Genomic DNA, 22,744 nt, shown 5'->3' with positions numbered 1-22,744 from the left:
GTTTACATTTCACAGGCAAATTTCCTTCTCTTTCTTCTTCTCCTTTTCCTCCTTCTCCTCTTCCTCTTTCTCCTCTTTCTTCTACTCTTCCTCCTCCTCCTTTTTTGTGCCACTCCTGGGGCTTGAATTTAGGACTTGGGTTCTGTCCCTAAACTTTTGTACTCAAAGCTAGTGCTTTGAATATTCAAGTGCTACCACTTAGGCCCCACTCTACTTCAAGGTTTTCATTTGTTAATTGTATAAGAGTCTCACAGACTTTCCTGCCTGTACTATACTGGCTTTGAACTGTGATCCTCAGATCTGTTTCCTGAGTAGTTAGAATTATAGGTGTGAGCAACTGCACCCGGCTTAATAATACTGCTTCTTGCAAAATGAGCAGGCTGACTTGTCTCATCGAACATGTCAATAAAGTTTGCAATTTACAGCTTAGTTTGACTGACAGGCAATTTCATAACATGGATATTAACATTGGAGTTGCTATATATGACTAATTCATGTACTTTTACTGGCTAATGTCCTGAAGTTTTTCTTTTTTTAAACCAGGCAAAAGAGACAAAAGCCTCTGTCTATTGTGCATCTCTGAAGACCCCCCATCTACATCCCTACATACTCAGAGATGAGTCTTCCCAGAGTCAGGCCCTTTGAAACCATGAAAATTTCATCCATAATATGTGTGAAGTCCAGGGTTCAGCCTCCAGGCTGCATTTCACTAGAGTTTATGCTGTATTCTCAATGGTCAGTTCAGGTTGAACTTCAACATTGAATGTACTCTTCTGGGGAATGTAGTTTCTAGATTCTTTGAAATCCTACCTCTTTCACAGGATCTGCCAAGATAGCCTGTTCCGGAGCAATCGCAGACATATCTGTTCCACCCATCCCTGCACATGCCATTATTCTTGCAAGGATTGCTAAGGCACGGTTTTGCTGTCTCCCGTGAGCAGGAGGGTTTCACTCCAGCAGTACTTTGAATTTCAGCCATTTGCCGGATGTCTTTGCTCTGGCCATCAATGAACAGATCCCGGATACAGCCCACGTAGCCATAGTTGAGCAAGGCAGTCCACACCTCGGTGGGGAAGACAAGGCCAGCCTTATTTTCTGGCAAGCCCCCCAGGTACAGCTCATCATCCAGGTCCAGAATCTCACTCTCGCCAGGAGCCGTGTAGGGTGTTCGCAGTGTGTTGACAGAAATGGTACCTGTTTAATGACAAGAGAAAATGGGAAATTTCAAGAAACATTACATGGTCTGCTTGCTAACTTTTCTCTCTCATGGAATGAAGGTTAAAATCATTGAGCAAAGACATTTCTTATTATTTCTTATATCTACAACGTTGGGGGCTATGGAGTGAAAATAAAGAATTTATGGAATTAAATAATGTTAGAAACACAACAGTAACTAAAGTGGTCCAACTCGACATTGACAGAAATCCAAGTACATAGGTTTCGACATTAATTGGTTTGCTCTAAACAGCTCAGGATTACTTAAATATAGAAGTAAATGAAAGTAGTTGTAAGGCTCTGAAATTAAGTCTGATTCTCTTGGTTTGATGCTTCCTTTCAAAGCTAGTATGAATCTGCAAAGCAAGGGGACATTGTGTGTCCCCAATTGAAATTGACTTGAGTAATTCCCTTGCGCAAAATAGTTTGAGAGATTGTCAGTGTACAACTTCTTCATTCCTCGCTGTATGCATCTATTGACTGATCTCTGTGGTTTGGGTTCTCATATCTGTAACTCAGGGCTAATTATGTGACCTGTTGAGCAGGCTGCTCTGCATGTTCAACAAAGTAAATTTTTATTTAACTTTATTTGGGTCAGTATAAGCATCTCAAAAATGTTTACTGTAACATTTCAGTGAAAGAACCACGTTAACAAAACTCACTTGATTGTTTCTATTTAAACCAAATTATGCATCTAAATCAATGAGGCCATCTCCTTCCTTCCTTCCTTCCTTCCTTCCTTCCTTCCTTCCTTCCTTCCTTTCTTTTTCTTTCTTTCTTTCTTGTCAGTCATGGGGCTTGAACTCTGGGCCTGGGTGCTGTCCCTGAGCTCTTCAGCTTTTTTTTTTTTTTTTTTCCAGTCCTAGGGCTTGATTTGTGCTCAAGGCTATTAGCACTCTGCCGACTTGAGCCACAGCACCATTTCTGGCCTTTTCTATATATGTGGTGCTGAGAAATCGAACTTAGGGTTTCATGTATATGAGGCAAGAACTCTTGCCACTAGGCCATATTCCCAGCACTCTTCAGCTCAAGACTAGTGCTCTACCACTTGCCACAGTGCCACTCCCAGTTTTCTGATGGATAATTGGAGATAAGTGTCTCATAGACGTTCTTGCCCAGGCTGGCTTTGAACTGCGATCCTCAGATCTCAGCCTTCTGAGTAACTAAGATTACAAGTGTTAGCCACCAGTGCCCAGCTTAAGGCTTTCTTTTGTATACTTCAAATGTCAGGGAGAAAAAAGGCTTTTAGTTTATTAGAATCAAGGGACACATGACCTATACATGAGATGAATGGGTATTCATCTAGATGGGGCTATTTGAGAGTCTCAGAAACGTGTTCAATCCATTAAAATATGAAAATTTTACAGCACATTTCTAATTTAAAAAGTTTATACATGCTGTTTGATTAAAAACTTTCATGTATGCTATTAGATTAAAAAAAGACCCACCACCAGTATTCTTTCTTCGGGGGGAGGAGACAGAGAGAGACAGAGACAGAGAGCGAGAGAGAGAGAGAGAGAGAGAGAGAGAGAGAGAGAGAGAGAGAGAATGATCAAAAGTTTAATACAAGGTTGGGTGCTGACATAAGGCCTTGGGTATTTAAGAGTAGATGTAGGAGTTGAAGGTGACCCAAGGACTCAGGGAATAACTTCTGCAGGTGTAGGTGGCAGAGGTGGGGTACAGAGCAGTATACATAAGTAGACAGATACTTAGTTGTATCATAAGATATTTAAGGCCTACCCTAAGAAAAAGTAAGCTGCTGGCCCTAGTTTGTGCCCAAGAGTATTCTGAATCAGAGCAGAAGGGATATTCCTGAGCTGGGCAACATAATAAAACCTGTCTTTCCAAGGGAGAAGGGCATGAAAGCCACTGACAGAGACTGCCCAGGCGGCCAAGTCATTAAGAGCACATTTGTCTCTCTAGACTTTCAAAAGAAAGAAATGGAAAAGACTCCTAGGGTAGAGACACTCAAAGGAATTGCTATTTTGGTCAATGAAGGAGGGGAGTATAGAAGAGATTTCTGAAGAGGGCAGTGAAAAGAGAAAAGGACAAAGTATTCATTTCTACTGTTCACATTTGTTCAGGTGTCTAGAAGAAATCTCTCATTTAGAAGCATATAGGTCTCATAAAATCCTAGCTAGAATAATATAAAGAATGCCATTTGGGGAAATGAAATGCATACTATTGAGAGAGAAAGATGAGTGTTCCATCTTTTTATAATAGAATGGTCATTATATGCAATTCTAAAGAATTATTTCATATGTATCATTGTTCAAAATACCCAAGAAGTAAATTAATCGGTGGTCTCTATCTGCTGTATCAGGTAATGTTAATCCATAGCCAGGTGATAAATAATGTGTCTTAGGACAAAAGGAGAAAGATTATTTAACAAGCACATGCCCACAAAATTAGGAACACCTTTCTCTGTATGCTTTACTAACACACACAGTTGTATTTCTAATTTCTTGTTTGTTAAAAAAAAGAAAACACAAAAAAATGGAAACAATTGCATGTGTACTTTAAAGATATAAAAACCAAAATTATTTCAAACAACGATTCAATCAGATTCTGTTAAGTCAAATTCAAATAGGATTCTGTATTTTAAAACATAAGCATGTGTAAATTCCCTGAATAGACATAGACTTCTGATGAGAGATTTGAGTCAAGAATCTCTTTCATGATTTTACTATGGATATGAGTCAAAGAATATATTCACCTAAGGAAAAGAGTCATCACAGAATGCACATTGGCTTAAAACAATTTAGTACAAATAGAAGAGCCTAGTGAAATTTAAATATTTAAGGTTCCCAAATGCACATTTCGTTAGAGTTGAGCTATAAAGGTAGTAGTTACAATGAGCATATCAAATAAATATTTAAACTTTGTTCATTGATAATTAAAGACAACTTAGTAGTAGCTATAGATGTATATATCAATGGATTTTTCTCCCAGGGGTCAATGTGAATAAACATTGTAAGAGAAAACAAAAGTCTATAAATATCATTGGTTTATCTCCTCTATATTTTCCTAGCAAACTCAAATACTGATATATTCTCTTTAAAATAGTTGGATTATTTCATGGATTTTTACCCATTTGTATGCTGTCAAATGGTTTAGAAATTTTGTATATGACATTGTTTTTCTGTGAAGACAAGGGAAATTATAAAATCAAACAAGCTTTTATTCTTTACTTTTTGCCACTCATGGAGTTTGACCTCAGAGCCTGGGTGCTCTGAGTTAAAATTTAAATTTCTAGGGGCTGGGGATATGACCTAGTGGCAAGAGAGCTTGCCTCGTATACATGAGGCCGTGGGTTCAATTCCCCATCACCACATATATAGAAAACGGCCAGAAGTGGCGCTGTGGCTCAAGTGGCAGAGTGCTAGCCTTGAGCAAAAGGAAGACAGGGACAGTGCTCAGGCCCTGAGTTCAAGGCCCAGGACTCACCAAAAAAAAAAAAAAAAGAGTGAGAGAGAGAGAAAAAAATTTAAATTTCTATTAACTTAAATCAGTACTTTATACAAACATTGTTATGTTTCAGCTATTAAAATTTGTGGGTGGTTATTATATAAAGAGATTTATTGAAGTCAATGCTTCAAATTTAATATTGTAATGTATCTTGCCAAATTATTTTTATTTTATCTTTTTTCAAATTTTCATTTGTTTCACAATCCTGGAGTTTGCACTTAGGGCCAAATGCTCATGAGACAGGGATTCTAGTATTTAAGCCCAAACTCAGACCATTTTTGCTTTTGTTATTTTTAAAGTAGGGTCTCATTATTGCTTTAAAAAACTGGAATAAGCTATTAATATTCATACTTCTGTGTTGCAAGGATAAAATGCACACATGACAGGGTCTAGCCTTTTGAATGAGATGCGGTGACTAACTTTAAATCTGGGCTATTCTCACATGATCATCTAAATTTCTATCTCTCCTGTAGCTAGGATTAAATAAGTCACTAAGCCCAACTTTATTTTACTCTTTAAAAGATTATCATTGTAGCAAACTTAAATAATAAATTCAGCTTGTATATAAAGTTGTACAAAGTAGGGGAAACCCTGTTGAAACAGCTTGAAAAGTCAAGATCAACTTGATATAGTATTTTACAACTTGATATGGTATTAATATACTTTCTACCTTTTTTTTTCTGTCAAATTCTTCTTGGGTATTCCACGTCTATAAGACTAGCTTACATAATAAGAAAAAACATGATGAGAAGAAACTTAAAGGAGAAATTTTAAAGGATTTGGCTTAGTTTTACAATCTACCAAAGTTGAAATAATGAGGATTTGAGGAGCAGGAAATCATGTATTAGGATGGGAAATACTTTGCCTTGTGTGATGATGTGTCAATTCTGACAAAAAGAAACCATTGCTATTTATAACTGTTAAGTTAAAAGCCAGTTTTATATGTTCAAAATTCTGCTATGATGCTCACTACAAAGAAATCAGTTTCCACAGTTAGAAAGTTGTCAATATGCTTTTCTATCAAGAAATTCAAATAGGAAAATTGCAAATTAATCCAGGGGAGCTGGTGGCTCATATCTGTAATTCCAGCTGCTCAACAGACCGAGATCTGAGGGTCATGGTTCAAAACCATCTGAGAAGAAGTTTGTGAAACTCTTACCTGAAAATAATGGCCAAAACAATCTGAAAGTGGAGCTGTGGTTCCCCTATGCTTTAAACACAAAGCTCAGGGAGAGCACCCAGGCTCTGAGTTCAAACTCCGTGAGTGGCAAAAAGTAAAGAATAAAAGCTTGTTTGATTTTATAATTTCACTTGTCTTCACAGAAAAACAATGTCATATACAACATTTCTAAACCATTTGACAGCGTACAAAAATATCATCTTACTTTTTATATCCTGCTTATTTGGTTCTAAGAATTAAACCATTGTATAAAAATCTTTTAAGAGGAATTTTCAAGTTTGACATCTACTGGCCACAGAAAGGGGACAGAGTTGCTTATAAGTTGGAGATAAGACTGTAAATTGAAGCACTGGTTAATTAAAATTCCATTATCTTTAAAAATTAAAATTACAGGGCTGGGGATATGGCCTAGTGTCAAGAGTGCTTGCCTCGTATACATGAGGCCCTGGGTTCGATTCCCCAGCACCACATATACAGAAAACGGCCAGAAGTGGTGCTGTGGCTCAAGTGGCAGAGTGCTAGCCTTGAGCAAAAAGAAGCCAGGGACAGTGCTCAAGCCCTGAGTTCAAGGCCCAGGACTGGCCAAAAAAAAATTAAAATTATAGTTTACACAGACTTCAGTTCTCAGAATCTAAAGAATTTGACTAATGTGAAGAAATTTGACTAATATGAAGATTGTATTAACTTAAAACAATGTTTTAAAATGTAAGAGTTGAATGATCATCAGAAGAGACATAATTAAACTAATTACACTAATATAGGTGTAAATATTTTTTGAATATAGTGATACCTAGAAATATATATGGGGATTTTTTAAGGAGTTAGAAAGAGGACAGTGAGAGAGAGAGAGAGAGAGAGAGAGAGAGAGAATCAGTAGATAGTCAAATAGAAAGTTTAATTTTTTCTCCACTATAATAAGATTTACAATGGGAGCAAAATCTTAATTTTGAGGCTAAAGGATCTGAATAAGGGGAATTCTTGAGGAAAATAAATACAGTCACATTAGCTTAGGATGACATGGCATCCTCACCCCATGTAGGATGTCTTGCCACCTTTCCTCCAGAGGGAAAAAAGCAGTCACGTATCTGAAGCAGTAGTCAGATGGCTATTTCCAAAGACTGCCTCTAAGACTTTCTTTTCTTTACATAAGTTAATTCACTTGTGTCTCACTAGCCTAGTGACCTGGATGGCTCTGCTCTGAACCTTAACTTCCAGTGTCATAACTTTTAGAAAAGAAATGTGACTTAAATCTTCTTATGTTAGGATAACATTTTTAACACCAAAATAAACAAGTACCCTGAAAAAGCGCACTTATGCTGTAATTTTAACTACATGAAAATATAAGCACTACCACTGAAAATAAATATACCAAAATAAAATACCTGTGTGAAGAAAATAACTTTTCTTACTTAAGCATGACTAGAATAAAGAAATATAGACACTGGTTTAATAAAATATAATCTAAAAATATGAAACTTTAATCCCTGGTTAAATATCATATGATTGGCAAGGCATTTCAGTACATTATGGCATAGACACACAAAAATTGTAAATTTATAAATTGTACTTTAAAAGATATCAATGCATGCAACAGTCTAGTAGGCAGAGTCATGGGAGGAACATTTGCAGTCACAGGGCAAGTTAAAGTTCAAGACCTGAGTAGTGAAATGGTCCAATCATTGTTCCAGTAGAAATGTCTAAGTGTAGCCATTTGCCAGTCATGCACACACACACACACACACACACACACACACACACACACACACACACACACACAAATCAGTGCTGGTAATAGATAGCTAGAGAGTGCTGTTCATGTCCAGGAGTGATTACTACAAACCTCTAATTATGTGCTCTGGAGAGGGCCTGCTGCCTTCCCCACTATAATTTCTAGTTCTTAAACTGGAACTCTATGACTTCAATTCAAATCTCAACAGCTTCTTGGATGTTAAATGCAGGCTTTCCCATGAATTACTGCTGACACAAGCTTCCGTACTCTGCTGGCCACAAGCACAACTTGACAAGAATAATGAGTTTTCTCTCAGATTTCAATGTGTAATGATAGTTCACAAAAGGAAAAAAAAATGACTGGCATATTACTATAAAAGCGCTTGAGAGGATAACCTTGACTGAGCCAAAGAGCTTCACACAAATTTAAACTACATTCCTGCCTTAAGAAAACAGACATTAACCTCATCCTAATTGTCACACAATTTATAGTTTTGTTAAATACTTGGGCAGCTCTTTAGGCTTGGGATTGGGAGCCTCAGACTGGGAAACTGGAAATGTGAGATTGTGCTATTCCTCCCAAACTGGTAAAGCACAGGCACCTCCCATTTTGTGCATGAACTTAACAATTGGGGGCTTAGCTCTTTGTGTCTAAGCTATCAGCAAAGGAAATCTAATTCTTGTTAGCATTGAAATTATCCACTCTGTTCTACTAACTCAGTCCTGTTCTTTGGTTCTTCCTCAGCCAATTTAGAGCAGGATCTGAAATCGTCAATTATGTTGGCCCCACTTGATCTTCCATGTTATCAGTCTTCAATGGAGCAAGCAGAAACAAAAGTTAACTTGTATGTATAAATAGCTATAACCAAGCATTACTAGATAACAGCAGGAATTAAAGAGCCTCTCTCTTCCCCATAATTCATGAGAATTAATATATTTAGCTTATAATTAATGAGACTGAAGGAACATTTTCTCCAAATAAATGATTCCATGGAAAATTCAAATTGTGTTCTCTACGTATTTGTGTATGCATGTGTGATACTGTGTACATGTGAATATATGCATATATAGATACACATCCACATGGAGATCAAAATACATAGGCATAAAAACATGCTTATAATTCACATAGCAAAAACACTGGAAAAGAATATTTACAAACATCAAATATTTTTATTAAATGAAGAGGAATAGTTTTATTATTATTTTTTATTTTTGTATTTATTACTAATTTGATATTCATATGTATTAATTTTATATCATTAGACAATACCTCATAAATGTAATATAACTGATTTAAGCTTGGTAATTTTGCTTTCCTGAAGTTCTAAAAGATGCCCAAGAAATTTTTTTTTCAAATTTTTAAGTGTTAGAAAATTAGGAGGTGAAGTATTCTCTTCTTAAAAGTTATTTTCAAAATTCTATTCTTGGGATATCCTAAATTCATTGACAGTATCACAAACTACTAGTTCCAAGCACTAGGTTACTCTGTGGTCTCTGTTGTCTCTGTCTCTGTCTCTCTCTGTGTCTCTCTCTCTCTGTCTCTGTCTCTCTCTCTCTGTCTCTCTCTCTCTGTGTCTCTCTCTCTCTGTCTCTGTCTCTCTCTCTGTCTCTCTCTCTCTCTCTCTCTCTCTCAACTACTAGGGCTTGAACTGAGGGCCTGGGTGTTAGTTCTTAACTTTTTAAATCAAGGCTAGTGCTCTACCAATTGAACCACAACTCCACTTCCAAATATTTGTTTATTTGTATATTTGTTTATGGTTAATCAAAGATGAGTTTCACTAACGTTCCTGCCTGGGCTGTCTTTGAACTGTAATCCTCAAATCTCAGCCTCCTTAATAGCTAGCAATACAGGTGCGAACCAACAGTGCCTGGTACACTCACTTTTAAATTCTTGCCTTTGAAAATTTCTAAGTAGTAAGTTAATTAGCAACCAGCTTTGTCAGAGAGGCTGGCTGAGTGGCAGAGGGAGATACTATTATCACTCATACATTCCTGTCAATGTCCTCTTCTCAGCTTCAATAGGAAACACTGAGAAAATTTCAACTCCTTGCAGCCTTCTTTATGAAAAGCAGTTGATTTAGGGAAATCAGGTTTCCAGAAAAAAACGAATCAGAAATAGCATTTTGGAGAAATATCTTTGGTTTACAGAAAATACTTCTTACATACCTTCTATGCATCATCATCAGTCCCAGGTATCTCCCCATTTGCACACTTTGCACATATTTTGTTACATGAAAAGACACCTTGTGAAAGATATATCCATCCTTATTGATCCATACCAAGGGCTGGAACATGAATACAAGGGAAATGGAAACCTGTTCCACTGCAGAGACCAGCAGTGCACAATGTCAGGAAGCAGAGCAGCGGGAATGGGAAGGAGAGCTCAGGCCTGGTCTTTAGCATACCCCTTATGAGACAGGAGAGTAATCATAGATTGTTCAATCTGCTGTCTTGCCTATAGTTCCAGAAATATAGTGAAAAATCAGAATCAAATGGAGACTTCTGTAAGAACATTAGATCCTCAGTGCTTGTGATTCCCTTTCACTTGGGTTTGGTTTGTCTTTTCATAGATGAAGAAACTTAGGTCCATATAAAATACCTTGAGGAAACTTACACTGTTATTGCTGAAAAATTCAGAATAGGCTAATGTAATAGAACAAATGAGAGTGTAAGAAAACAGAGGAGAAAGTATTTTCTTATAAATTTCATTTATAAATGAGGATGAAGGTGGAATAAAGAGAATAAAAATATACCGCTTTCTACCTGACAGATTCAATTTCTCTATCTGTCTCTGTCTGTCTCTCTCTTTCTCACCTTATTTTCTCTTCCTTCTCTTCCTTCTCTCCCTTCCCCACTCTTCTCTGTCACCATTCTCATAAATGTCATTTTCTACATGGACGATTCTTTTTTCCAAAGTTTACACTAGTCAAACCCTAATCCCCCTAAGCAACGGCCAATTTCAGTGTAAATGTTATTTCTTCAGGGAAATTTTCCTTGCCACCTGTTAGGTCTGCCAGGTAGAAATGGCCCCTTCCCTTTGTTGTCTCCTATTGCACCCTAGACCTCCCTGCCCACACCTGTAATCCAGGTAACTAGCATGCCTGGGGGCAGTGGAATGTTCCCCCAGGCCCTGAGGTCATTTCCCCATCTTCTGAGATCACCCCCCTCCACATCTCTGTGGCCACACCCCTTGCTCTGCCCTCCCCTATATAATCGCTCTCCTTCCAGCCTCCAACTCCTACAGGTAGGCAGATTGGTTTCTTTTTCTCATGTCCAATACACTCATTTCTCCTCTACCACATGGGAGTTTCCTTTCAGCAATCCTTACACCACCCTGTCCTCCTTCTTTCTTAAAGAAATAAATTTCAATGAATGGAAGAATAAATGTCCTCTGGTTGAATTTTGAGTGTCTTTGAAAGCAATTTTGATCACCACTCCATTGACTCACATGGTTCCGGTACCACAGACCTCCTCGTGCACTCTTGATAGGCTGTTCCAAACTAAACCATTGTTAGTATTTTCATATTTTATATTTACCAGATTAGGTACGCCCCCCCGACCTTAAATGGCATAATAGTAGGATGAAAGCACAGTAACCCTGAATTTTGACAGTTACAAGTTCAAATTAAAATTTCCGCAATATTTGGTACTTGATTATACAATAAAAGCCCATGTAAATTGTTATCTTAGAGATCATTTGAGTACATGGGTTTTAGCTTTCAACCATAGTGATTAATTAACACTTTTCCATTTTTATATGATGTCAAACTAAAGCAATAATGTGGTATTTGTTTTATTTCAGAAAAGAAATTTAGACAACCTTTCACAGGCCTTGGTTTTAGTTCTTGGGGAATGCAGGGTTGGATGGAATGTTCTAGATAAATATCACAGGAAAAAAAAAGAAAGAGGTAAGTTACCTGACCGTCCATCTCTCTGGAAATCCACATGATACCATTCTCCATCATTCACTTTTTTCTGCAAGGCTTTTATTTTGATAGTCCCTGACCCCATATCCAGGAGGAGGTAGAGGTGTCCATCCAGCATCTCAATAGCAAAGAAGTCAACCTTAATCATCTGTGGGTGCTTGGCATCTTTTTGATGTCTCGGCTTGCCATGGCTAAATAAGATGAGGCCATTTGGCTCTGTTGTGCGGAAATCAAAAGATATGGAACCGGTTTTCTTGGCATTCCACTTAGGCAAAGAGATGAAGGACTCTGGGGTTTCAAAGGTGATTGGGTCTAATGTGGCCACATTTTCACATTTAAATGCCACCACTCCATGAATTTTCATCTTAGGGTCTCCTTGCTTGGCAAGTCGAGATAATTCCAGTCTTACGTCATTATTTTTATATACAACCTGTGGACAGAGAATAGAAATGAGAATCAAGATGGTATTTCAATATCTGGAACATGTGGTCAACTTATGTAACTTGTAAGCAACTCACAGAAAGGTATAAAATATTAGTCAGCTTTGGACTTTGTAAAGACACTTCCTCCAAACAAATAGAATCCAATTGTCCACACACTTAATAGTATAATCATAGAGATTTCATGATCCAAGTTTAATTAGGATGCTAACACTTTAATTTTTTTCATTAGTTAGCTACTATGCATTGAAAATTAAATGTAAATATTGGGTAATTCAGTCATCCCAGTTATCCCATCTCTAAAGAAATTGAAATTAGATATGTTTAAAATATAAAGGTCTCTTAGAATGTAGGGTATTTTCTATCATGTGTATATACACTGTGTACATTTACTTTGCAACTTAATTATGAAATATTGTTATCCTAATTCTGAACATTTTTCCAAAAAGCCCTAATACATAATAAACACCGACAAGCCTTCTCTTGCCCTCCGGGATAACACAGTTGGCACTTCTTTTTAAACTCCAGTTCTGTTCAATCTGTATTCCTGGTGTTTCATTTTACTTTTACTTTTTTCAGATGTCAGATAAATACCATGCTCAGGTTTTCAAGCACTTATTGCATGTGGCTGAACAGTTTACAATTCCAAACAACATCTTAGGTAAATTCATGGTGGTGCTTACAGAATTATTCATCTTCAATTCAAATCACATTTAAAAAAAGGGGGAGAATTCTAGCCTTTCTCTGCACAATATACACAGTGGATAATCACCTAACTAAAATATACTGTTAATACTGACTTAAAGGTAAATCAGCCATCTATAGCCAACTGACTATACTCTGTGTTGTGTGTGTTTTGTGTGTGTTAACCAGTCCTGGGGCTTGAACTCAGTGTTTGGGCACTGTATCTGAGCTTCTTTGGTTCAAGACTGTTGCTCTACCACACAGCTCCACTTCTAAATTTTTATTGTAGTTTATTAAACACAAGCCTGAGCTGGCTTCCAACCACAATCCTCAGATCTCAGCCTCTTAAGCAGGTAGGGGTAAGCAACTGGTACCTGGCTGACTATATGTTTTTTAAAGAAGAGATTGAAAATTTCATTACATCAATATTTTCCAGTTTCTAATTTCCCCATCCACATATTTCCATGTCTTCAAATACAATGTCAACCAATCGAATAAAGTAGTTACTTCTTTCAAATATATGGCCAATCCAAGAGATATAATTTGCTAACTCTAGCTAATGAGCTTCCTGGTATGATTCTTTTTTTTAGTGAATGTTTATGTTTTAATTTCACTAGAGTATAACCTGGTATTTGGACACCTTGAGTTCAAATTCTAATTCTGTCTTTACTTAAATGTGTAATCTCTCTAAACCTTTGTTTCCTCCCTTAAATGATATAAAACTCCACAGTTGGTTTTATTAGGATTAAACAAAAAATGTTTTATGAGAAAATGTACATAAAAGAAATCAGTCCAATGAATAGTACATTGTGAGTTTTCAATATTTACCAATTATATCAAATTACACTATAATATAACCAATCTTTTTACCACATATATAGATATTTTAGTTAGATATTTCCATTGTAAGAAAATTTTAAGAAATTAAGTCCATAGAAGTAATTAGTTTTCATACTTGATCTACAACAAATAAATAACATCTATCTAATGCTGAGCATGTAGTTTCAGTTTAGCTTTATCTTCAAGAAGGATTATTATAAAGAACATGCTATCCTTTGTTCTTTGAGTAAGGATGTACGATGACTTAACAAGCATCTATTGATGACAAAAGAAGAGAAAATGAACTGAAGCAGTAACAAAAAGGGAATTACATCAATTATGAGGAATGCTTTTATTAAAAAGAAAGCTATTAACTATTGTGAATATTGACTGTGGATTGCTTTTCTTTAGCACACTTTAGAATTAGAAAGACACTTTGAATGGAAACTTTCTAAGATTTAAGACCTCTCACCATGACTTCTGTGCAGTTTTTCCATGCCCTCCCCCCACCCCGTGGTTTAAATTTTAATTCATGGGGATGCTCTGGACACAGATATTGATTAAGAATGAATATTCTCTGACATACAGTGCAGATTTGTTCTGTTGATCAATACTCACATGTCACTTATATAATTGAACCACCTAATGCAGTTGTGTGTTTCTGACCCGAGAAAGTATGTATATGTCATCAGATGATACAAAATTGGCAGATTGGCAGATGTGGGATTTGTATAACTGTGAGCAGCATTTCTGTCACAGACTTAAAAGTGAATGAACTGGTTCTCATGGTGGAAAGGAAATTCAGGAAAATATAAAGAAAGGTAGGGACAATTCCCTTGGTTATATGACTTAAGGTTAGCCATATGCATCCTCTAACTTACAAAATGATTGTTCATCAGAATTTATTCTTACTTAGGAAGGAAATTGCCACTGTAGCAAGCACCAATATGAATGCCTACTATACTTTAATCACTCAATAAATGTGTGCAAAGACTTGGCTGAAATTATTATTTTTTACATCTTAAACATAGCTCTCAGATTAAAAGTATTTATTTATAGTAACAATTATAATTTCACCATGTAGTTAAAATCAGGTGAAATGTGGTATTGCATACCAGTTGTACAGTATTAACTATTATTTCTGGTCTACTTCTCTAGAAAATGAATGTGTGTGCACATTCAGTTCATAAATGACAAGCTGCCTACACACTGAGAATCCTCGTATTCCAATTGATTTTGTGGGGTATAAATTACTTTTCGAGAGAATCATGGCTGAGCTAAAACTCTCTAGAGGTAGAATTATTTTCCAAGAGGAACTATCTTGAGGAGGAATACAGTATAGATTTTTTTCTTTCTATTTTGTATTCATTGAAAGTCTACTGTGGAAAACACAAAAGCAATTTTATATAGATGGGCTTACAGCTCTCTGATTTATACTACGGCTTTATCTGACCCAGATTTTGTAATTACTCTACTTTTCTAAACTTAGACTAATAAAATGACCTCAATCTAGTTCAATTAGAATAATGAGTAGCTTTAAGTATTCTAAATCTTCTTAAAGTTAGTATGTAAGCTAGTTTTGCATCTTTGTGAGATAATGTCCTCAATAATGAAAATATTTTATAAATTCTATGTGGTTCTTACTTATATAGAAATTTACTTTAGCCTCACTTTTGAACAAAAACGTGTTTTTGTCTACACATATACATTCAGTGAAACCCACTAAGATGTGCTTACAAAATCAAGTTGTCAATTTAGGATATTAATTTTCCTTTTTGAAAACTTATTCATATTTTGTGTTTCACCTCTGTTCTTTGTTTGCTTCTACCATATCAGAAAGATGGAGACATGTGTATGTGTGTGTGTGTGTGTTTGTATATATGAAACCTAAGAAACACACACACACACACACACACACACACACACACACACACACATATACCGTGGTGGCTGACAAATCAGGGTCCTCTCATTGGGAGTGGGTAGGAATATATGAACATATTACAGTGGGAAAACATTGGCTACTTGTATGCTGACTCTTCCATATCAAGATCTTCATTATTTCAGAAATTTCAATAAGGCTCTTGAATGAGTTAGCAAGTATTGATAAATGTTTGTCCTTAAACTGGGGTTTTCGAGGTGAAAAGCTGTGTAGCTATTTATACTTGCTTATACTGGGGCCCTGAGAGAACACAAATGCTTCATTTTAATTTGTCTGTGGAATTTCCCTTCCCTACATAAGAACGACAGCAAAGGAAGGCTGAGAATCTGGTCCTCAAATCCATTTTCAGAGAGAATTCCAGTTCCAGATCACTCACTTCGAAGCCCATGACCTTGCACCAGTTTAAAGACCTTGCTGAGGCTTAACATTTTATCTGTACATAAGATTTTAATATCCACCACATGAAGTATGCTAAAAAAAATGAATTGAAGAAATGGTGCTGTGGGTCAAGTAGTAGAGCACTAGCATTGAGAGGGGGAATCCTCAGGGATAACACCCAGGTCCTGAGTTCAAGTCCAAGTACTGGCACATAAAATTAAGGAACTAAGAATAAGAAGTGGCATGGAGTAAATGTCATTGAAGTAAATATCAGTAAGCTGGTAGAGTTCTGCCTTGACCAAAAAAGCTAAGAAAGCTTGGTACCATATGTACAATCACCCCCCAAAATAATTAAGAAACTATTAATATGTTTTGTTTTTTACTTTTCTGTAATGTGACAATTTAGAATTTCTCTATAGTCTGAATTTATACACTTGAGACAGTTGATCCTCCATTGTGGGGCATGTCTGTGGAGTCAATAAGGAAAAGTAGTGAGGGAGAGAAGAGCATGGTGTTCATACAAACCCTCTACACAGTAGCCAGTGGGATGTTTAAAGAAACCCTTAGCATTATTACAATTTAATTTTAAGAAGTGGAACATAAAGCAGTTTGAAAGATTTTTTGGAAGAGAGGTTTTGTTTTTTTTTCTCTCTCTTTCTCTCCTCTTATCTACTCCTCTATATATCATACTCAGATAAACTCTCCACCTAAATATGTCTCACAGTCTCCAACCCCAAAAAAACAAAACTAGTTATGGACTAAGTGACATTTAATTTGAAACCAAAAAATTGAATTAGTCTTTTTTTTTTTTTTTTCTTGCCAGTCGTGGGCCTTGGACTCAGGGCCTAAGCACTCTCCATGGCTTCTTTTTGCACAAGGCTAGCACTCTGCCACTTGAGCCACAGTGCCACTTCTGGCCATTTTCTATATATATGTGGTGCTGGGGAATCGAACCCAGTGCTTCAAGTATATGAGGCAAGCACTCTTGCCACTAAGCCATATTCCCAGCTCCCGAATTAAAATCTTTAAAAGAAAAAAATAACAAACATACAATATTTTGTTCCTGCAATTTGGAAAAAAAAAATTTAGTCCTAGTTAAAAGTAACCAGGTATCTCCTATGCATGCAACAAAGAAAGGAAAAAGAAAAGAAGCAATACTTCTTACTATGTCTCTCTTCTCTCCTGCCACTCAATGAAAAGCCTACAGTTATTTAGACATGAGATGACATCTAATGAAAATTAACACTGCAAATATAATGTGTCATCCCTGGACAAAGGTTCCATTTATTGAAGTTTTCAGGGAAATATAAGAATGCAGCTGAAGAACTTGAGTTCTACTAAATAGCACCTTTTATTTTTGTCATATTAATGATTCAATAATGTTTTTGAAAATTAATATTTGAAAATGAACCACAAATTCCAGTAATGTGCAAAGTGGACCAGATGAGGAAACTAAGACTCAGAAAAATGTAAGTACCGCCCAAATCAGCATTAATCTCTGAATATGAACAAATGTTCAGTGCTTAAAAAAAAAAAGAAGAAGAAGAAGAAAAGAAAAGTTGAAAAAAAATGAGCCATCTGTCCTGTCAGGGTTACAAGAGACCTGGGGCAATTCCAAATGAGAGCAGTCCTATTTTCAAACCTCTTTTTGCAGGAAAAGGACCTTAGAGGGAAGCTTATTTAAAGGCAATTACAACTTTAAAACTACATTAGCTCTGGCAAATATGAGAATGAAAGCCCAGAGGGAGAAAACCTTGCAGTAATTTCCCCCAGTGATGGTATTTAGTAAGACACTGAACAAGTTAACTAGAAACAATGAACTGCAATGTTTACTGATATTTGTAAATTAAGGGATGGGGGTATTTTTAGAATTAGTCTTTCATGAGCTTGCAGAATGTAATATACTACAAATTAGGGTTTTAAAAAGAACAATGCAGAATGACTTCATTGAAGATGTTCTATCATTTTATTATTGGTGTTTGGCGATCTTGAAGATTGAACTCAGGCCCTCACACTTTCTAAGATGGCACTCTAATATTTGAGTCATGCTCATATTTGAGTCATGTTCAAAATCTTTTTTTGGGGGGGGGCCTGCTGTTGTTGATTCTGAGATAGGGTCTTGCTTTCAGAGACACAATTTCCTAATTTAGCTTTTGGGGTCACAGGCACATGACTGTGCTGTGATCAATTCCCTGTCACTGAGATGGAAATCTTGAAAAATTTTCCTGCTTACTGTGGCCCAGATCTTCTTGATCAGAACTTTGGTCTTTTATAGATTTTTTTTTTCCAGAGCTGAGGACCGAACTTGAGGCCTTGAACTCGCCAGGCAGGCCCTCTTCCTCTGAGCTAAATCCCCAGCCCCTTGATCAGAGCTTTGAAATGCCCAGGAATACACGTTTGAAATACCATCACTTGGATAAAAAATATTCTTCTGTCTGTGATTTGCAATAATAGTGTTTATTACTTGGAAAGTATCATAGTTCTAAGATTTTAATGTAGTATATTTTTATCATAAGCATCATGTTTAGTACTTTTAAACTTAGGAAATTCTTTCCCAACAATATAATAAACATTATCATTATGCAAAATGTTTTATTACTTGATCATATATTGCTTCTATGCATATATGTACAACTTTTAAACATATCTGAAAATATTTTGCCTTCTGTTTTCTGTGTAAAATAGAAAATAATTTCCTTTCTCAATAGTTAACTATTTGAATCAACATAATGGTGTGTGTGTGTGTGTGTTTGTGTGTATGAAGGTGTTAGGACTTAGCTTGGGACCTGGGTGCTCTTCCTTAGTTTGTTGTTCAAGGCAAGTGCTCTACCACTCAAGCCACAGATACATTCCTGGCTTTTTTAGTGGCTAATTAGAGATTAGAGAATCACAGACTTTGCTGCTGATGTCAACCTCCTGAGTAGCTAGGATTACAGGTGTCAGCCTCTAACATCTGCCTAACACAAATTTTGAATATTTTTTCCAATGGATTCATAATTTTGACAACACATTAAATTCTCACATTCTTAAGGGTATGATACTAAACATTCTGTTCCATTTTATTGAGTTATTTATTTTTCCTAATTTCAGTTCCATTTCATTACCACAGCTCATGTTTATACTTGAAGCTGCTCAAGAGGCTGAGATCTAAAAAAGGTGAGGTTTGAGGACAATCAGAGCAGAGAAGTTTATTACATTCCATCTCCAAAATAACCAGTACAAGGCAGGGCTGGAGGCATGGCTCAAATGGTACAGTAGCAGCCTAGCAAGTGAGACTCTGAGTTGAAACTCAGTACTGAAAATAAAAAAAATCTCAAAGTTATAATATGTTAAGCCTCTTCCATTGAAACAATTTAGACTATTAATTCCAAATAATTTATACAATTGCATACAGAGTGTCTTTTCCTATATGGATAAGATCCATATACAACTATACAAGAACTATACAAGTAAGAACTATACAAGTTTCTTGGATGTATCTTTTTAAAATGTAGAAGGTAAAAAAATGAAATTTATGTAAGGGGCTTTTGAGTAGGAAGTGGAAATTTTATGTTGTTTGGGATTACATTCTTGTTGTTATATATAATCTATAAAAGTATAGGATTTTAATGTATCAGAGAATTTGACTACATACTAGAAAATTATTTCACTAGTGAGAAGACAGAGATAAAACTATAGGGAAATATATAAGGAAATTAATGTGAATGTGTTATAAGCACTTTTAATTCTATACCAAAATAACAAGCCCTTGGCAGATTTTTTTGTAATAAAACACCAAAAGCGGGATGTCTGGTGAATATGATGAAGAACTCTAATTTAATGGGGGAATCTCTTCAAGAGATGAAGTCACTTACCAAGTTCACAGGTAGTTGAGTTTGGAGTCAGTAAGTAGTGGATAAGTCAGAATTGGAACGCCTGTCACCACAGCCTGGAACAGCCTGGCTAAATGGTTGGTTTTCTTTCTATAAAACTGTTTTTAGGATCGTTAACTTCAACAAGAACTACAAGACTCTATTAAGTCTCTTCAACCTGAGGCTACACTAACTGGTCATCCAGTTTGTGGAATCTCTGAGCTGTACAGATCTTTCCTATCCTGGCTGCCTTCCCATACGGCTCACCCACACCTCCACCTAAAAGCTCCCAAACAAATACAAGCTGGCATTTAGGAAAGCCAGGCTGCTCTTGCTAGCAGCTGCAATGGAAAGATTTTGCAAGTAGGCTTGTTCCGTGAGAGGTCATGTGTAAGTCTGTTCTGTAATTTTAATATCATCAAAAAAAAAAAATAAAGAATATATCTACCAGGTGTGAGTGAGTGGCTCATGCCTATCATCCTAGCTAGGAAGCTGAGATATGAGGATGACTTTTCAAAGCTAGCCTGGGAAGGGAAATTTGTGAGACTCCTATCTCTAATTTACCAGCAAAAAGACAGAAGCAGTGCTGTAACTCAAGTAGTAAAGTGCTATCCTTGAGTAAAAAATGCTCAGGGAGAGTGCCTAGAACTTTAGTTCAAGTCCCAGAAAAGGTATGCACTGCACATGCACATACATGTGTGCACACACACACATAAATAAATTTATATATATGCATACATAGAAACATACATACACACATATATTTTTGTATTAACTCGGCCTGTGTGCTGACCCTGAGCTGTTTTTGCTCAGGACTAGCACTCTGCCACTTGAGCCATAGATTCACTGCTTGCTTTTTTGTTGGAGATAAGAATCTCAAGGACTGGTTTTGAACAGTGTTTTTTCAGAACTCAGCTTCTTCTTGAATTACAAGGATTACAGGTGTGAGTCATCAGCACCCAGGTAAAGGTAACATGTATTTTTAAAATAGATATTTATAGTCATAGGTTCAGTTTACTACTAACATCATCTCGGGGGAGTTCCTTACTCCTTCTGATATAATTCCTCTTTATCAAAGGATGTTATAAATTTTATTTTTCACTGTTAGTTAAGCACATACACTACTAAGTGACTGATCACAGGCATTGAAGGATAAAATAACATTATTGTAATACCCAATGCATGTATGTGAAAATGGAACCAGATTATTCGAGGGGATGGATGGAGTTGGGAGAGATATAGATGAACAATAATAGGCATAGCACTGTTCAAGATACATTGAGCTAATAAACGGACAGGTTGAAGTGAGACTCTTTTTTGAAACTGCTTAAATGTGATAAGCCCCTAAAATAGCCCTTTTCACTATTGTGATCTTACATGTAAAAAGGTAATAAATGAGGAGATTTAAGATGTAAGAGGAGATTGCTACTTATTTACACAAATCCCTACTTTTCTTATGAGCAAAGCATTATAGTCAATCACTCTGAAGTGTCAATGTCTCCACAACTATTTCCAAAATTCTCTATATCTTATCTCTCATAAATTCTTTTTTAAAAGACATCATTAAATGAACAAGTCAGAGTTAAGGAAAATTTAATTTGATTGTTAAATATGTATCAAAAGCATCAGAGTGAAAAAATGAGGTAGCCTCTAATCATTCAAGTTGATAGACGTGCAGTCTGATACAAATCAATTTTGTGTAGGCTCATACCAATAGTTTACAGAAAAACAGCTGTGGAACCTTGGAATGGGTGGGATTGGGAGAGATGGGGAAAATGATGGAAAGGGGTGACAATGAATAAGATGCATTGTGCTCATAAACTGATACACAGAGTTGAAACCCTTTATACAATTACTAAAAGATAAAAATATCTGAAAAATCATTTTTAAAAACCCAATTATTGTTGATTTTTTAAACTCTGGAAACCCCAAAATGTAGAGAGATCCTCCCCATCCTGGGTTGGGAACAGTTATTTTTCAATTATGACTGCTAAGTACTGGAGTATTTCTTTTTTAATGCATTGTTTAATTACTTCCTCTGCAAGTTCCCCTACTGCTTCAGATGTCCGATGGGTTGTGACTTTTGCCAGGGGTTGCTTAGTTAACTGTTTATTTAATGAATGGGTTTTTATGTGCAGCTGAATTTCTCATGGCGCATGTTAGGCAATCCTTGGCAGGGTTGAAATTGGAGAACTGAGAAACATATTGGCTCTACGGAAACTCAATCAGCTCCCAGGCAGGAGCAGAGTTTTTGCCAAGGAAAATTCACTAAAATAAAAATTGTGCAGGCCAAACTCTCTCACTAAATAGGATTAAATGAAGGCTAGCTTTAGTTATTTAAGGTAGTTCAGTATGGAACAGGGGAGGGCTTTACAAATATATCAAGAAGCAGAGTGAGATCTTTCATTGGCTAATGATCATACTTGTGTGCATATTAAAAAAAAAGAAAACCTCTGCAAAGTCAACTAGCTGCAAAAAATATGAAATAGAGGCTCATGGAGTTTCTATGTTTCTCCTTTTTGGAAATCTACATTTGTAAGTTCCTGGAGATATATTTTTCTATTAAAAATAAGCAATAAATTTTAAATAGCCATAATAAACCAGATATACAGGTGATTACATTGTATTTTCAATCATTTGGCCCACTATCTAGACATTGTATATCTATTAATTACCAGGTAAAATTCTTTAGAAGTCTGGCAACAGAAAATTCCCTGACATGTTGTCTATATTCTGACAAGTCATAAGTCTACTAGGAGATAATGTTTACTTAGTGATAGTATAGAACTAGGAAGAATTTTTTATCTTAAAGACACATCACACCTTAGTATGAGAACATAAAGACAAATATCAGGAATTTATGAAAGAACAGCAGTAATATACTTGTCATTCCTCAAGACATACTATAATCCTTTCTGGAGTAAAGGCTATAGCAATCAGTTCCTGCAAGTATTCCTTCTACCACCTCCTTCTTTCAATACTTTCCACTACACTAATCCAAGACCCAGACCTTCTTCCTCTATGTAATTGGCATGTCCTCTCCAGTCAGGCCTGCTCTATTTCTGTAATGCAACTTCTTTTACTACTGGCTCACAAAGCAATTCAATGAT

At 36.2% G+C, this 22,744-nt stretch overlaps 1 protein-coding gene across 7 annotated transcripts in view; it reads right to left on the bottom strand.

Moving 5' to 3' along the window:
• Nrxn1 (neurexin 1) overlaps positions 1-22,744 on the bottom strand; it is a 1,045,218-nt gene that overhangs the window by 596,987 nt on the left and 425,487 nt on the right. For all 7 annotated transcript variants that reach the window (XM_048352955.1, XM_048352948.1, XM_048352950.1 and 4 more), the window contains 2 exons: positions 11,512-11,950; positions 811-1,194 (listed from right to left, as the gene is read on the bottom strand). In XM_048352955.1, the coding sequence (XP_048208912.1) occupies positions 811-1,194; positions 11,512-11,950 (823 nt within the window). The remainder of the gene's footprint in view (positions 1-810; positions 1,195-11,511; positions 11,951-22,744) is intronic.

This window comes from Perognathus longimembris, chromosome 8, assembly GCF_023159225.1.
Source record: "Perognathus longimembris pacificus isolate PPM17 chromosome 8, ASM2315922v1, whole genome shotgun sequence".
Classification (NCBI taxonomy): Eukaryota; Metazoa; Chordata; class Mammalia; order Rodentia; family Heteromyidae; genus Perognathus; species Perognathus longimembris.
This window is presented reverse-complemented; position numbering and strand designations above follow the sequence as displayed.